General features: G+C 40.5%; 1 protein-coding gene across 1 annotated transcript; it reads right to left on the bottom strand.

Annotated features, from left to right (window-relative positions):
- Window positions 1-2,049: 2,049 nt before the first annotated feature.
- LOC147921305 (uncharacterized) lies at window positions 2,050-4,113 on the bottom strand. Its single transcript, XM_087499704.1, has 2 exons — window positions 4,014-4,113; window positions 2,050-3,944 (listed from the first exon to the last, which is right to left on the bottom strand). Exons 1-2 carry the CDS (start codon window positions 4,111-4,113, stop codon window positions 2,050-2,052), a joined length of 1,995 nt encoding a protein of 664 aa, XP_087355830.1.
- Window positions 4,114-18,817: the final 14,704 nt, after the last annotated feature.

The following is an 18,817-nucleotide window of genomic DNA, read 5'->3' as shown; positions in this document are numbered from 1 at the left end:
GGAGGAGATGTACACAGCCGATGTGGCTACTCGTTCAGGACAAAATGATGCGAATGAGGAAATAGACGCCAATGAACAACCGAGAGAAGATACTATTGAGTTGGTGGATCTTCTAAGGACCATGAAGCAGGATATGAAAACTCAGTTCGATAACATTTCGGCAAAGATTGATGGGCTTGAAAAAAGGATCGAACCGTTGGAAGTATATGTGAAAGAGCAAGAGAAATCAAAGGTAATACTTCGTAATACTATAGTAATACTTGGTAATACTATAGTAATACTTGGTAATACTAGAAGGTGCTAACAAAATTTGGTTTCATGTCAGGCGCATGTAGATGATGAGCAACCGAGTACTTCGCAAGAAGGAGGGAGAGGGACGAAGAGAAAAAGGTCTAAGAAGTAGTAAAGCTATGTTATTTTCTTTGATTTGTCATCGTAGTACTAGTAAAACTATGTAAAACTTAATTATTTTCTTGGTTTTGCGATTGGTACTGGTATTACTAGTAAAACTATGTAAAACTACGTTATTTTCGTGGATTTGCCGTTCGTATTTTTGGTAAAACTACGTAAAACTAAACAAAACTAGAGAATTCATATAAGAAAAATATAGAACATGATTCAATTCAAGAAGGAGGCATAATCCTAGAAGTCACATAAAAGAGAGATAGAACATCATGATTCAACAAGAGAAGTCACATGAAAGATAAGAAACTGATTCAACAAGAGAATTCAAGGAAAAGATAAGAAACAGAAACTGATTCAACAAGTTTTAAACCAACGTAGAATGAGATCGACTCATATAATATCAATCGAAACACAACCTATCCAGGAGATCGTCTCGAGTGGTAAGCAACGCCGCCTCCTCCCTTAGTTTGGCAATCTCGTCACTCTTCTCCTTAAGCTGCATCTGCAAATTATAGATCTTAGTATGATGGAGTTCAAATTCCTTCAATCTCTCCCAATGGTTATCAACATCCTTCCTTAAGGTTTGGGTTTCTTCTTCAATTGCATCAGCCCAATTTTTCCGCCTGTGCAATCCATCATCCTGCAAAATATATCAACGAACAGACATCATACTCAGGTCTCTCAATTGTATTTGATTTAATTTAATTTACCTTACTTAACGCAAGTAAACCATCTCTTTTTCTCTGTTTCTGTTGGAGAGATCTCATTGACGATTCGTTCGCCACATGGGCAAATTCGAGGCATGCCCAAATCACCATCGGCTATGGCTTGTCGCCACGCTTCTAACTTTCTCGCCCTCTTCTGATTAGCATAGTATGGGTCGACCTCAAATTGTTCCATAGTTTGAGAAGGAGAGAAATAGATCTAGAATTCGACTTTAAAGATGAGAGAAGGAGAGAAAGTGTACTTTAGGTTTAGAAGAAAATGAATGAATGGATATGAGGAAGATAAATCTTCGGGGTTGTGGTGAAGAAAGAATGAAAAAACGAAATTTTTGCCACGTGTAAAAGATGTGTGCGTTCACACTGCGTGTTCACACACAGTTTTACCGATTAATGCAGTTGCACTAAACTTGCAAATAGTTGTACTTTAGAGGTTTCTCAGTTTAATTAGTTATACTAAACCTTAGCATTACTTTTTTTTAGTTTTACAGTTGATTAAACTTAACTAACATACAATTACAAGCTTTTTGCAACTTCATAAGTTAAAACTTATAATTCTATAACTTTTTTATGCTTACTTGGTAATTATTTACAAAGTGACATTAAAAGTGTAAGGAAACATTTGTTGAGATTCTTTCATAAATAATTTAAAATTAGTAGATTTTCGAAAATTATTCACCTATAGTAGAAACCTATGTAGAACATTTATACACATGTATTATACAATATGTATTGGTTTTAGGTAGTACCAATTTTATTATTTTTACCAGTTTTATCTTAGTTGTGCCAGTTCTACTCTCTTATATACATATTTTGAAAGAAGAAAACATTAATAGACTTCAAATTAAGTTTCAAATTAAGTTTCAAACCAATTTTTACATTAAGTTTCAAACCAAACACAATTGATACATGAAGAGGTGAATCAAACATGAACATTATCTCCAAATAACAACCATTGGAGTCCTTGTCTCCGGCGCCTTTTATTCTGCGTCCTAGGTCGAGTTTTTGGTCGTTTTTCCCCAGCAGATGCATACCTTTTTGTTTTCTTTCTTCCCCCTTTTATTTTTCGATTCGGAGACATGATCTGCATATCTTGGACTTCATCTAGGACATCCCATCGAGACTTATCAGGTACTAAATAAATTGTCCTGCAATATGCAATTGCCCATAGCTCCGTCCAATAATACTTAGAACACAACTCATGTAACTCGATATCTTTACCTCCATATTTTTGGAATGTAATGAAAGACGCCAATGCATGCACACAAGGATACTTTTGTATATCGAAAAACCTGCAACTGCAACTTCTCAATCGCAACTTCACCAAATAAGGCTTTCCGTCACTGTCAATGACATTGTATTCAAGTTCGAAACCATTTAGCTCTATCACCTTTAGTTTCTCAGCAGTTGCCCATAAATCATGTAAGTAGTTCTCCACTAAAGGCACCAATTTATTTGCGACTAATCCAGACACAGCATCTTTCCGATGTTCATTAAACCATTCAGAGAATTTTTTAAGTATTGCATCAAGCATGGGTATCAAGGAGTACCTGCTTGCATCTTTAAATACGCTGTTCAACGATTCAACACAGTTGCTTGTGTCTAGGTTGTATCTATCTCCTGGAAAAACACATCTTGCCCATCTTTCTTTCTGGGTAGATTCTTCAAGATACTTGGCAGCAGAAGGATATCTTGTCGTAAAAGAAGCGTAAGCAATGTTGAACTCAGCCACTGTGTAAAACCTACTACACTCCATGAATCTCCATGCAACAACGTCTTTGTTGACGTTACGAGCATAACCTTTCACATTTTGGGATAAATGCCATATACAAAAACCATGATGAGCCAGAGGATACACATTAGCTATGGCTGTAATGAGACTTGTATTTCTGTCAGTCATAAATACTATTTCAGAAGAATCCCCAACAACGGTTTTCAACATCTCCAAAAACCAATTCCAACTTGCATCATTCTCACCATCAAGAACACCAAACGCCAAGGGATAATGGTGACGGTTAGGATCTTGAGCCGACGCAAAAACAAGAACACCCTTATATCTGTTCTTTAGAAAAGTTGCATCCATAGTTAAAACTTTCCTCATGACTTTAAATCCTTCAATGCTAGCTCCCAAAGCTATGAACAAATACATGAATTTATTATTCTCATTGCAATGCACATATGATCTTGTACCATGATTAACCTTCTCTAACATGTGCAGATAACATCGCAACATCTTGTAGCTTTCTTTTGGGCTACCTTTCAAATCAGTAACAGCTTGATTTTTCCCTCTCAACGCCGTGGAATATGATATATCAACCCCTAATTTTGTCTTGACAAGATCCATGATAATTTTCGGAGGTGGAGTTTCCATTTGTCCTGGATAATCACCATGTAAAAGAGAAGCAACTAATTTTGGAGTGCCTTGTCTCTTACTGTTGCTTGAACTTTGACTAGCCCGAGAGCATGTATGCATCTTGTTGTGCCTTCTAATCGAGAAAATATCTGTATCTCGAATCCTACCACCTCGTAAACCCCAGTTACATCCTTCTTTAGGACATTTGACCACATAACGCACCTTGTCCGACTTTACTATTTCAAAACTAAAATAGTTAGCGAATGAAGCTCTATCCACCACATCTTGCAATGCCTTCTTGTTTGGAAATTCTTGAAGTTTAGTCTGATCCAAACCGTCATCCCATGGTTCAATATACTTACATGGTTCTACAACAGGGCGTGGCTCAGTATATTCATCACCTTCATCACGTGATTCAGCTTCACCCTCTTTATTAGAATCACCCTCTACAGCCTTTTCTTTGCCTACGTAGACAACAATGGCGTTAGGTCCGATTTCACCATCCTTCGCATGTTGGTTTTCAAAGTTCATACCGACAGAACTTTGGTCCACTATGGGCATTGTGGGCACTGTGGGCACTATGGGAACTTGCTCAGGCTGAGGCTCAGAAGGGATGACATTCACAAACAACATACATCTTCGCTTCTCATAATTAACAGAGTCTAGATAAACATTAACATCCTCATCATCATTAAGCTTACAATGCTCAAATGTTTCTACCAGTAGTGGCTTGTAGCTCAGCTGCAACTGAACGTTACTTTCAACAAACTCAATCTTCCTTTGTATCCTTGCTTTTAACATCAACAATGTTATATTCCTCTTGAACATTATACTATACATGCGTCCTTCAAATTTAAAATGTAGGCTGACGTTCTCGCATATTGTATCCTGCCAAACCAACCAATATAAAAAAATCATAATTAGTACTACTACTAGTTTTACTAGTTTTACTAAATATACCAGTATTACCAGTTTCACCACATTCTCTCTCTCCTATCAAAATCGAATCGAATGGTAAACGAGTTCTAATCTCCTTAATTCACTGAAATCGAAAGCGAAATCTATTTCTTATCTAATAGATAGCTCAATCGACCCATAAACCTTTGTAAAACACCCAATGTGCTAAGCTTTCTTGGATCTAAATCCAATTGAATTTCTGAATTTACAAATCAAAAAGAAATTCAACCAAAAGCTACTCTAATGAGAAGTAACGCACCTGCATTTTGAAGAACAACTTGATTCAACTCGAGTTGGTGAAGAACGACAGCAGTAGGAGCTCCGACGACGGAAGAATCGCCGGTGGCTGGATTGAGAGGTCGTCGGGTTTCTCTCGGGTCGAAAGAAGCTGGATTTTTGTTTTTTTATTTAAAAAATTTAATCTAATTCAGTAAAACAAAAAGGGTAAAATTGTCTCACCACCTAATATTCAAAAAGGTGGGAGTATGACGAATAGAGAGGGAGATAGAAGATTTGTCAAATTTTTTTAGGGACTTTGAGACGATTTCTCAGTTTAGCCATAACTGACAATTTATAAATAAAGGTATATATGGACAAACTTTTTCAAAAACGTCTTTTATTTCCAATTTTCCCAACTTTTATTAATTAATAGTAGAAAATTGTAAGATTTAAAAATCATTAGATGAGAATTTAAAATTTTAATAAATTACCATTGGTTAATAGCTATAGTTAAGAAATATGCTATTATAAATAAATAATACGTTTTAACTAAATATTAAGTTTTTTTGTTAATTTATGTAAAAATCCTAAAACATCGTTCTTTGTGATACTAAAAGAGTATACATACTAATAACAAAGTTGCAATTTGTATTGTGAAAGCTTTATAAATGGTTTGTTGTGACATGCATCAAGTTTTTTGATTAGATGATCGTGAACTAGAGAGAATATAATATATATTTTGTGTTCTTTTCAAAAAACTTCACTACTTTTCATCAATTTTTGCTGCTAATTTAAATTGGCATGATAAAATCCAATTACAGTAAATCTGCAGAGTTTGCGACAAATGACACAAGTTGGAATTGTATCAACCTTTTTATCTGCAGAGTTTGCGACAAATGACACAAGTTTGCGATAAATGCATCTCAATTGCTCAATTGCTCGCCGTCTTCTTCGTATTCCTCGCCATGATACCATCGTCCGACTGTGCTGGAGCGTTTAATCAATCATGCTCGATTTCTTCTTCTTCGTCGCCGTTTATACTATGGTCCACCAAAGCTGATGATCCCAGCCGTGGCTCTCTCGACCAATTGCAGCAATTCCGACGATTAAAATATTAAAAGTTGGGATTCTAGGATCCAGTGACCCCTCTCGCTTATGGCTATGTGAGATTACTGGCTGAAAATGCCACACCCAAATCCATGGATTCGTCACTTGTTCGGTGTAATCCGTCATGGCCAAAAAAGCCGCCATTGATGTTAGATCGGCGAATTGAGGAAGTACGGCGGAGCAAAGGATGTGTGCAAACTGAAAGTATGGGTCTGTTGCAACTCAAATCTTATCTCAACTCTCTTATTAGTCCCAAAGATCATAAAGAAAACACTCTGAAATCGTGGAAGGGTGAAAGCTGAGCCTACACATCCTTTGACAAATTGCTATTTTACTTTTGTTTTTTTCTCTCCTATTCTTTATGTATTTCATTGTTATCCTATCTCTGTACAGAGAAATCATCATCAGCTAACTACGCTTGCAAATCAATCCCGAAACGTAAGCTTGTGTGCCGTGAAGTCTACGAAGACGTGTGGCCTGAGATTCAGGTCATGCATCATCTCTGTGAGCATCCTAATGTAGTACCCATCAAGGGTAGTTATGAAGACTCGGTTTTTGTTGACATTGTTATGGAAGTTTGTGAAGGTGGTAACTAAGCTTTTTTTTATCGGATGGTTTCTAAAGGGTATTTTAGTGAGCTAAGGCTGCTACGTTGATCAAGAATATTCTTGGTGTTGTTGAGGCTTGTCTTTCTCTTGGTATAATGCATAGAGATCTCAAGCCTGAGAATTTTTGTTTGATATATAGTCCTAAATCCTAATGATGATGTTAAGTTTAAAGGCTACAGATTTTGGTTTGTCTGTCTTCTTCAAGCCAGGTTCATTGTTGATTTTGACCCCTATATATTTTTAGTATTTTATGGGTTGTATATTGTTTTGGCAAATATTGTAATTTATCTTTCATTGAATCAAGTTTAATTGGTTTACTTGTTACTAACTACCAAACCTTGTTTTGCTTAGTTAGGATTTACTTGTCACTTACTACTACAGTTTTGTTGCAGATACCATTTCTCGATGATGATCCATGGTAGCAGTATCCTAAGAGAGAAGATTTTATCTGTTTTTTAATCTGTTTTTTCATCGTTTGTTGGTGTTGAGTTTCGCCGGATATAGGCCAGAGGACAAAAGCCCATTAGTCGGCAATTAATGGGGATTTCGAGATCGGCCCGCAAAAAGCTCAGTAAACACAAGACGGTTGAGGAGGATTCCGATTTAAGCGAAGAGGGGGAGTTCGCAGTGGAGGAGATCTCGGGGAGATAGGACGAGATCGGAGGAGAAGATTCAGGAGTTGTTATGTGATATTCTTTGGATGTATATATTGAGCTTCTCCCTCGAGGGAGAAGCCACAGTTCATGTAACGCAAATCAAACTTATTCAAATACAAAAATCCACTTTGTAGATCTTTATAGTTTTTACCGATTTATACCAAAAGTCCGCCCAGATCTCATTTTCTAACCAAATTAATTTAGTTGTTGTTTCTTGATCCAACAATTTGGCGCCGCCTGTGGGGACTTTAGGTCTTTCTACTCTCAAAAATCAATTACTTTAAAGGTATTTAAGCGAAATGGATCCATCTACAACCGACGTATCAGCTTCCGAATCTAGCCACGAACATACCAGCGTCGTCACGCCGCCGGCGATCCTTCTGGAACAAACAGTCGCTCCCCCTCGAGGTGAGCATACCAGATTCCACTCTGATCGAGAGACCCGGAATTCGGCCAGATCTGGGACGAATCCGCTTCCTAGCGACACCCAGACGCCGACCCAGGATTCTCGGATCAGTCGGATCTCGACCACCACAGATTCATTCCGGCTCAGGATCCTGGCTTCCCAAACCGCGATCCCGCCGGGAAACAGAAACCAATCTCGGGTGTGGATTCGCTCTGAGAACAACATAACGAGTTGGCCCGGGCAACATCCAACGCCCCTACCATCTTTAGGGGCTCCCAGCGTGACTGATCTGTCGGAGATACGAGGGATGCTCGCCGTTTTGATCGACAAGACTCAAAACCAGGAAGCGACGAATCGAGCTCTCATGAGACGGATCGAGCGACATGAGCAAGAGCTCGCCCTCCGTGGAAGCCGCAAAGTCCGGTGATGTTCATATATTTCACCCTGTTTTCCCTTAATATATTCACATATTTTGCATCTTTTGCTATCCATTTTGACCATTATTGCATAGCTTTAGTACTGTTCTTGCATTAGAGTTTAGTTGCATTGCATTTGCATCTTTTCATGCATAAACAGGTGATTTTGGAGCTTAAGGAGCATGGAAGCAATGATGAGGAGAAGTGAAGCAATCATGAGGAGAAAGCAAGAGAGCTAAGGCTGAAGAACCAAGGTCCGGAGTCCAACTCGACCCTCCACTCGACCAGACACTCGACCGTGTGCTGAGAGGGACCCGACCGAGTGGGAAGAGCACAAGAGGAGCCAACTCGACCGGTCACTCGACCGAGCGCCAGGTCGAGTTGGTCGAGCCGCCTGGCTATTTTGTCTTTTAGCGTTTTTAGGGCTTCCACTACTTTTTCTATATAAGGGCTTGTACCTGCAGCCACCAAAAGAGTCCAGCTTTTTAGAGAGTCTAAAACCTAGTTTTTACCTTTTTTAGATTTATTCCTTTTGCACTTTCTTTTATTTTTAGATTTTGTACTTGTTTAAGAAAGAAAGACTAGATTCTTGTATTTTGTTGGTTACATAACTTTCAAGATATTAAGATTTCGAGTTTCATTTCTTCATCAATATTGTAGATCTCTGTTTCATCTTTCTAATAATGCAAGTTTCAATATTTTCTGGGTTTTTGACTTATTTCACCATGTGTTCTTGTGAGTAGTTTGCTTAGGACCTTGAGGATGGGTTAGGCTAGGTTGATCTTGTGGTTTATTTGATTTGGTCAAGCTTGATTGTTGTAGATCTCTTCTAGGCTAGATGTTCTTAATGCTGATCCTATATCTGAGAAGGTAGGGTTTGATTTCAAGCATCTTAGCATCACACCAATGTTTAAGGAGCATAGATAAGGGTAGATCTAGAGCTTACCATTAGGCTTGCTAAGAGATTAGAAGTCTTGTTTGGTTTGAGATGTATTGCTTAATGCCTGCTTGTGTAGATTCTTTACTTTGTGAGAACAAGTCTAGAAATGCATAGGTTTGATTGTTTCTTGCCATGAGAGTGGATTAAACATGTCTTAGAATAGTATGTCTAGAGATTAGCTCAAAGTTTGCTTGAGATTTGTTGACCAAGTTAGATAACCACAATGATTAGTTCAGCCCATGAATCCCTCCTCAAGGCCTTCTTTGTTTATTAATATCTTAGTCTAAATATCATTGCTTGGTTGTTGTTTGATTCGTTTTTGCATTGCTCTGTTTTTATTGTGTTGCTCTGTTTTCACGTTTAGTCTAGCTCGACCCTGTACTCGACCTACACTCGGTCGAGTGCTTGCTCGAGTTCGTCCCCAAAACTTGTGTTTATGATTTGTGATTGTCCTGTTTAATTCCTGTTTTATTTCTGTTGCATTCATTTAGCTTTCTGTTCATTACTTATCTTGCATTAGTTCTTCATCAACATAGTTTCTATTTCTGTTCTTGCTATTATAATCACTCTGTTCCATTTGCATTTAGCTCCTAGTTCTTGTAATTTTACTTTCTGCACTTTCCATTTCATAATAGGATTGTTAGTGACAAACAACCTTTACATCTGGCTTGACTTAGACTAATATGCACATCTTAATTGTTCACAAACACTCAGATTGGATTGACACCTCTTATACTACAATTGCATAAGGGGAATTGAAACACCCTGACATCCATTCATTCATAAGTCATCATTCTATTCATCATTCACCACACCACAAAAATAGTCAGTTTCAATTTGGCGTCGTTGCCCATTTGAGTGTGTTTTTGTGACAATTAGGATCAAAAGAAGTCTAAGATTAAGTTCGTTTATCCACTTGTTCACTACTGATCTCGTTTCTTCTACTGCTTGTCTGTGATTGAGTTTCAGGTACCAGCTCGACCACCAACTCGACCACCACTCGACCGAGTGCGTGATCGAGTACTTGATCGAGTCAGAAGCCGGATTCAAATAGACTTCACATCTCAGTCTACTCGACCTTCAACTCGTGCCAGTGCTCGACCGAGTGTCCGTTCGAGTCTGTAACCATTTTTCAAAGCAGTCAGTTCCATTATGCACCCATGCACCATCAACAAGGTTTCCAGACTCAATGGTGTCACCCTCCAACGTTTCAGACATACCAAGCCCAAGAACCTGACTTAAGAGCTATGCTGCAACAACTATTGCTTGGGCAAGCCAATAAGCAGATTGAGGAAGCAAGGCAGTTTGAAGAGTTGACCCAGAAGTTGAATTCTTATTCTAATGACCTGAGTAACAAGCTTGAAAGTCTGACCTCTACATTCCAGTACATGGAGAGCTCCATTGCTTCTACTTCAACTCCTAAGCCCCACCAATTTCCTGAACAAGCTAGTCAAAACCAAAGGGAGTTCACTGTTAACGCCATCCATCTCCATGAGGAAAATGTCATTGAGGACAGTGCGATTCAAGGTGGGGAGGATTCGTCACTAATTGAAGCCCAGAGTGAAGGTTTTACTGAGCAGACTGAAGCAGAAGAACAACTCGACTAGGTGCTCGACCACACACACGGCCGAGTACCTGATCGAGTGGTCGATCGAGTTGAAGACACAGAAGCTGTCAAGCATGCTAAGTACATTCCTCCTGCTTACAAGCCACCTCTACCATTCCCAGGACGTTTCAAGGCACAAAAGATAAGGGAACTGAGGGAGATCATTGAGCAAAAGGAAAAGATGGCTTTACAACAAGCGGAAGAGAAAGCTTTGAAGGAAGAAGTTGTGATTGAGAAGAAGGACGTGATGGCCATACAAGAGGTCATCATTGCTTACCAAGAAGAAGAGAGAGGACCTGCCTTGGAACAGTATGCTCCATATCCTCTCTATCAAGATTTTTTGCTTGAGATATCAAAGAAGAAGGCTCATGATCAAGACATGAGGGATTTGAAAAAGATTGGGAAAGCTGTTATCCCAACAAAGCTTAAGGATCCAGGCTCATTCAACCTACCTTGCTCCATCAGCTACATGCATTTCAACAAGTGCCTTTGTGATTTAGGGGCTTCAGTGAGTTTGATGCCATACTCAGTGGCTGAGAAGTTAGGTTATGAAGATTTCAAGGCAAGCAACTTCTATATCACTCTAGCAAATGGGTCCAAGAGGGATGTGGTTGGAGTGATCGAGAGCTTCCCAGTCAAGATAGGAGAAGCAAGGATCCCAACTGATTTTGCAATCATGAGCATGGAACATGAGCCTGAAGACCCTCTTATCTTGGGAAGGCCATTCTTAGCCACAGCTGGGGCTGTAATTGATGTGAAGATGGGGACTATCAAGCTCCACCTGACTGAAGACTTCACTATGAAATTTGACATTAACAACCCTACTAATCTGCCTTCCATCAATGATCTACCTTACACTATCAAAAGAAATGAGGATCATGAGGTCTCAAGTAAAGAAACACCTTCAAGTGCTAAGCTATCCTTTCAAGAAGAATCAGTGGAGAGGCTTAAGAATTCTCTTCAAGAACTGACTAATTTGGTGAAGGAACTCCAAGTTAAGCTGAACAAGAGGTCTTTGAAGAAGGCAAGACTAAGACTCAAGCTTAAGAAGAAACAAAGTTCAAGTGTTAAGGAAGTAGTGATCAAGAAGGAACACCAAGGTTACCAAGTCGAACCAGGGGGGATTTCATCACCTCCTTGGTATCTAAACAAAGCCTAAGAAGGCAATCAAAAGTCAAGCTTAGTGACTCTAAACAAGCTCACTAGGGAGGAAGTCCCTAAGGTATCCATGTACATATTGTTTAAGGTTTTTGGTATTTTGATTTTAGTTTTGGTATTTTCATGATCAGGGAAGCACGGGAGGCCAGATAGAAGAAGAAAAGGAGACTCGCGGTCCAGCTCGACCCCCCCACTCGAGCACGTACTCGACCGAGTCCCGGTCGATTCCCATCGTCGAGCTGCCCCAATCTCCACCTCCAAGTCATCAACAAGACCCCAACTACACTTTTGACAGCATGCAAGAGGATGTGGACAGTTTCTTCTCTAATCCTTGAGGTACCACTATCACCTTCCCTTGTAAATACCATTGCATTTGATGTTGTGTTTTGTTTTTTTAATCTTCAATCCTCTTACAAATTTCTTTCACACAGAGGACTGTGTGATTTAAGTTTGGGGGAGGGTTTGAGATAGCATTTGATGTTGTGTTTTGTTTTCTTATTTCAAATTTTTAGCATCATCATGTTAATATTTGCATAGCATCTAAGGCATAGAAAAACACTAAAAATTTGAAAATTTTTGCAAAATTCTTTATAACAAAAAAAAAAAAAAAAAAAAAAAAAAAAGAGAGTATTCATGTAGTTTGCATTGCATAATAGCATCTTGTTTAGCATGTTTCATGTAGGATTGTATAATATTTGCATTAGGGATCTATGATGAGTTTTGCCTTGATAGCTTGTTTAATTCACTAGACTAGGATCAATGCCCAAGTTAATAGTACTTTGATGCTAGTTGAGTGGTTAGAAGCATAAGATTGAACCAAGCCTTGAATTCCTGCATTGCATTTGGTCTAAATTGAAGCATGTTGTGATTTGATGTCATTTCCTACTTATAAGAACTTAATATTGACTGTTAAATATCAATGTGTGCATTGCTTTAAACTCATGGATACCATATACATATTTGGATCATCTTTCTCCTTTTTACCACTCTTGTTGATCCAAGTAGCTGATTGAATCATTAAAATCAGTTTCCAATACCCTTAACCAACTCTTCTTTCAAGCCATGCTTATTCTTGAGTGTGTGAGGCCTTTTTGGGATTGAGCTTAGTAGAAAGTGTTAGGTTTGAACTGACAAGAATAATGCCTTGTGTAGTTCTAGTTTGCATTTTCTAAACTAGATAGGACTAGGTGATTTCATTATTGGGTTTGGGATTTGGGTTGAAAAAGAAAGAAAAGAAAAGAGGAGAAGAGAAAGAAAAGGTTAGAGTCTTTAGGAGGGGAATGTTTTTAAGTAAAATCAAAGTCTAGTGAAAGAATGGGAAGTATGATATTGTTTAAAGATGGTTTCAGTTAAAGAAAAGAAAGAAAAGAAAAGTCTAGCAAAATGCTTATATGTCTTAAGAATAAGAAGAAAATAGAACCATAGCAAATAAGTAAGAATCTCACATTCCACTAGAAAGATCAAATAAGAAACATCTCCTAAGACTTTAAAATCAAAAGAGAAAAGGGTGAAAGAGAAGAGAAGAAGTTAAAGGGTAGCACTAGGATCAATTGGGTTTAGATTGATAGGATAAACACTTTGGGTGCCTTTGGGTAGACAAGGTTTTGTTCTTGTATGTGTCTAAGTGTTCTTACCTTTAGCATTCTTCTAAAGCTCAATCCATTTTTTATGAGAGAACCTTGATATTGATAAACCCCACTCTAAAGAGAGACCATCATTGTCTCTAACCCTTTTACTGCCAAGCCAAATGAGTTTAAGCATTGCATATAATTGATTCATGTTCTTGATTAATGAATGTTAAAGGAAATGATTGATTTGAATGCATGTGGACATCTAAGGCTCCAATCAGTAAAGGTTGTGATATGCTTGTCTAAAATCTTTAAGTACAACTCATTCAACTTGCATCATAGTACTAGTAACTTGGACATTGATTCTAGATGGTCTATTTGCAAGCTTTAGGAGCTGAGATCCCACTTTCAAACCTCACCTACCTTCTTATGTCTTGTTCATTTGCTTGAGGGCAAGCAAAGACTAAATTTGGGGGTGTGATGTTCATATATTTCACCCTGTTTTCCCTTAATATATTCACATCTTTTGCATCTTTTGCTATCCATTTTGACCATTATTGCATAGCTTTAGGACTGTTCTTGCATTAGAGTTTAGTTGCATTGCATTTGCATCTTTTCATGCATAAACAGGTGATTTTGGAGCTTAAGGAGCATGGAAGCAATGCTGAGGAGAAGTGAAGCAATCATGAGAAGAAAGCAAGAGAGCTAAGGCTGAAGAACCAAGGTCCGGAGTCCAACTCGACCCCCCACTCGACCAGACACTCGACCGTGTGCTGAGAGGGACTCGACCGAGTGGGAGGAGCACAAGAGGAGCCAACTCGACCGGTCACTCGACCGAGCACCAGGTCGAGTTGGTCGAGCTGCCTGGCTATTTTGTCTTTTAGCGTTTTTAGGGCTTCCACTACTTTTTCTATATAAGGGCTTGTACCTGCAGCCACCAAAAGAGTCCAGCTTTTTAGAGAGTCTAAAACCTAGTTTTTACCTTTTTTAGATTTATTCCTTTTGCACTTTCTTTTATTTTTAGATTTTGTACTTGTTTAAGAAAGAAAGACTAGATTCTTGTATTTTGTTGGTTACATAACTTTCAAGATATTAAGATTTCAAGTTTCATTTCTTCATCAATATTGTAGATCTCTGTTCATCTTTCTAATAATGCAAGTTTCAATATTTTCTGGGTTTTTGACTTATTTCACCATGTGTTCTTGTGAGTAGTTTGCTTAGGACCTTGAGGATGGGTTAGGCTGGGTTGATCTTGTGGTTTATTTGATTTGGGCAAGCTTGATTGTTGTAGCTCTCTTCTAGGCTAGATGTTCTTAATGCTGATCCTATATCTGAGAAGGTAGGGTTTGATTTCAAGCATCTTAGCATCACACCAATGTTTAAGGAGCATAGATAAGGCTAGATCTAGAGCTTACCATTAGGCTTGCTAAGAGATTAGAGGTCTTGTTTGGTTTGAGATGTATTGCTTAATGCCTGCTTGTGTAGATTCTTTACTTTGTGAGAACAAGTCTAGAAATGCATAGGTTTGATTGTTTCTTGCCATGAGAGTGGATTAAACATGTCTTAGAATAGTATGTCTAGAGATTAGCTCAAAGTTTGCTTGAGATTTGTTGACCAAGTTAGATAACCACAATGATTAGTTCAGCCCATGAATCCCTCCTCAAGGCCTTCTTTGTTTATTAATATCTTAGTCTAAATATCATTGCTTGCTTGTTGTTTGATTCGTTTTTGCATTGCTCTGTTTTTATTGTGTTGCTCTGTTTTCACGTTTAGTCTAGCTCGACCCTGTACTCGACCTACACTCGGTCGAGTGCTTGCTCGAGTTCGTCCCCAGAACTTGTGTTTATGATTTGTGATTGTCCTGTTTAATTCCTGTTTTATTTCTGTTGCATTCATTTAGCTTTCTGTTCATTACTTATCTTGCATTAGTTCTTCATCAACATAGTTTCTATTTCTGTTCTTGCTATTATAATCACTCTGTTCCATTTGCATTTAGCTCCTAGTTCTTGTAGTTTTACTTTCTGCACTTTCCATTTCATAATAGGATTGTTAGTGACAAACAACCTTTACATCTGGCTTGACTTAGACTCATATGCACATCTTAATTGTTCACAAACACTCAGATTGGATTGACACCTCTTATACTACAGTTGCATAAGGGGAATTGAAACACCCTAACATCCATTCATTCATAAGTCATCATTCTATTCATCATTCACCACACCACAAAAATAGTCAGTTTCATCCGGCGAGAAACCACGCACCCTTCGGAAACAATCTCAATTGACTTCGCGGAAAGAGCGCTGCCTCGAACCCGCCTCGACTTTGAGACAGTCCACGTCACCCCACCTGGGCTCAGAACATTACCTGTGTTCACGACCTCGGAAAATCTACGAGCTCCGAGCTTAACGACCTTCCCCGAGCCAGCGAGCTCACGACCTTCTGACCAGCCTTCGGTCGGGAATGTCGGATCGATGGCACCCGATGTCAACAATTCAGACGCTCCAGTTAATCCCCCAACAAGGGCAAACCCAAGTTCGACCGAGGAATTCGTGGACGGAATGCCTCGCCACGCGGCGGTCGGCAACTTCGGCACCTTCGGCCCCCCGAGGAACGACGCAGTCAGCGCCCAATTCCTCGCTGAATACATGAATAAAGCAAGTGCCAAGATGGCCCAAATCCGTTCAAGGGTCCACCTGGCCACAAGCGCTGCGCCGGACATCGATCGCGTGATCGCAGAAACGAGGCGCACCCCATTCACCGATCGAATTGCGAAAGTTCTCCTTCGAGACGTAGGTAAACTACGACTCCCCGAGTATGCGGGCACGTCTGACCCAGGAGCACACCTCCGGGCTTTCAGATTGGCAATAACAAAGGCCTACCTCACCGATGATGAATGTGAGGCTGGCTACTGTCGATACTTTGCCGAAAACCTGGTGGGACCGGCACTGGAGTGGTTCGCGTCTTTGGAATCTTATTCCATCGATTCCTTCGACCAACTCGCCGCTGTTTTCTTGAAGCAGTACTCAATCTTCTTCCAAGCCAAGGTGATCGAATCCGACCTATGGCTTTTGGTGCAAGGGAAGGACGAGCCGCTTCGCGAATACATAACCCGCTTTAAGGAAGTCAAGGCCAGGATATCAAACTTGAACGACGAAGTCACCCTAGCGGCCCTTCGACATGGCTTATGGTACATGTCAAAATTTTGGGAGGAGCTCACTGTCCGGCAACCTCCCTCGCTTAACGACGCTCTTCATAGGTCAATAAACTTTGCTAGAGCCGAAGAGGAGCGAGCTGCTGCCGAGCTCCATAATTCAGCAAAAAGTCCCTTCAACCCCTCTAAGAAACCCTTCCGGAGAGACCCGCTCGAATCCGGACTCCATGCCTTTGCGGTGGACTTTTCTTCCAGACGCAAAGTTTTACAAGTATCACAAAATACGGGGTAACTCGACCGAGGAGTGCAGAACCGTAGGATGCCTCCTCGCAAGAAAACACGAAGCAGGAGAGCTCGGTGAAATCGACCTCGAAAAGGAGGGAGAAAAAGCCAGGGAAGCAAACGCCAACGCCAAAGACGTTGTTGCTAAGCGAGAAAGAGCTGATGAGGCTGAGGGATCATCACCCCCTCCAGCCCCGAACAAACGTATCGAACTCGTTTTCCAAGGCCTCACCCTTTGTCGCACTGCCGACCTCACATATCCCAATGTTTCGGGAATCTTGACAAGAGCCACCGGGTCGATTATATCACAAGAGGATCCGCCCTGTGCCGTAGCTCTGTCAATTTGATCAAAGCGTACCAACGCAGGGTCGAGAGTTACCACCGGGCAAGAAAACCACGCTCTAAGCCCGACTACGAAATTACTTTCTAGGAGAGCGAAACCGCTGATCTGGACAAGCCACACGACGATGCTCTGATCGTCAGGCTAGACGTCGGAGGATGCGAGTTGTCTACGACGCCTTTAAACGAATGGGATATCCGGATTCCGAACTTAAAGGGGGCAAAACCCCGCTCACGGGATTTGCCAGAGATACAACTCTGGCCAAGGGCACAGCCCAGTTAATTGTAGTAGCCAAAGGGGAACAACATTTAGTCGACTTTGTAGTCGTCGACAGCCCCGCTCCTTTCAACGCCATTCTCGGCAGACCGTGGCTCTACGGGATGAAGACCGTCCCGTCCACTTACCATTAATGCGTGAAGTTCCCAACCTGGGGCGGAATCGCGACTATCTACGGAAGCCAACGTGCCTCCAGACAATGTTATAGGGGCGGGTACGACTTAATTAAAAAGTCCAATCAATAGCAATTAATGATCAATGACGAGCTTCAAGCTCGTCACCTGCTGTCCATTGACGACCAAGGTCGACCAAATTTCTATCATGGAAGGCCACCCCGACTGATGTGTCGGAATTGGGGCCGACTTGAACGACAGTACAAGGCCCAAACTGATCCAGTTCTTGGGGCAAAATTACGCAACTTTTGCCTGGTCCTCGTCTGATATGAAGGGAATTGACATAAGTGCCACCTCGCACCAATTGAATGTCGACCCCACTTATAAACCAATAAAGCAAAAGCGCCGTAAGCTCGGTCCCGAAAGGGCCAAAGCAGTAAACGACGAGGTGGATCGATTGTTGAAAATTGGTTCCACTCGCAAGGTCCAGTACGCCGATCGACTTCAAGGATCTTAACAAGGCTTGCCCAAAGGACAATTACCCCCTCCCGCCCATCGACCGGCTGGTCGAAGCAACCGCCGGGCACGAGACCTTATCCTTTATGGACGCGTTCTCGGGTACAACCAGATCCTTATTGACCCCGCCGACCAGGAAAAAACCGCCTTCATAACTGACAGGGGTACCAACGACTGGTCAACAAAATGTTCGCCCAGCACCTCGGGAAAACTATGGAAGTCTACATTAACGATATGCTCGTCAAGTTGACGCGTGAACAGGATCACGTCTCCCAACTCAAAGAATGTTTAAAACCCTAAACCAGTACGGGATGAAACTTAACCCGACCAAGTGCACATTCGACGTTGCGTCTGGTGAATTCTTGGGATACTTGGTCACCAAGCGGGATCGAAGAAAACCCCAAGCAGATGATGTGATCATGGATGGAGCTAGGGAGGAGGAGCTTTTAGCTGAGCTTGAACCCGAGGAACTTGTAGCTGCGCTTGAACCCGAGGAGCTTGTAGCGGAGGAATCATTGCTTGTACCTGAAGGACCAATGACTAGAGCAAAATCTAAGAGGCTAAGAAATGCACTAAATGAGCTTATTCAAGAGCTTATGGCCAAAGAGAGCATGAGAACAACTATTGGGGACGATATCTATCAAGTCCAGCCCACTTTGAGCCTAATTCAAGTCCAAGAAAACCCAAAATAATCACTTTGTTTTGTGGTCAAAGAGGAGTGACGAAAATTGAGTTCAACTCACCTTGGGAAGGACACCTTGGGAAGACAAAGTTCAAGAGTTGAATCTTCTTTAAATTATCTATCTTTATTGTGTTTTAATTTCAAGAATAATAATTGGCTTTGTGACCAAGTTTTCTGTCTCTATATAAACTCATGTAATCTCATTTGAGAATCATCAACCAATTTTCTTTTTCATTTTAAGTCATCTCTTTGTTCTTTGTCTAGAACATTTCTTTGTTTCTTGGTGTGTAATATCCAAGCAACAGCCTCCTTTTGCTGGACTAGTGTGTCATA

This window comes from Camelina sativa, chromosome 18, assembly GCF_030686135.1.
Source record: "Camelina sativa cultivar CO46 ecotype springtype chromosome 18, ASM3068613v1".
NCBI classification, from domain to species: domain Eukaryota; kingdom Viridiplantae; phylum Streptophyta; class Magnoliopsida; order Brassicales; family Brassicaceae; genus Camelina; species Camelina sativa.
The sequence above is the reverse complement of the archived record's forward strand: the minus strand, read 5'-3'. Positions and strand labels throughout refer to the sequence as shown.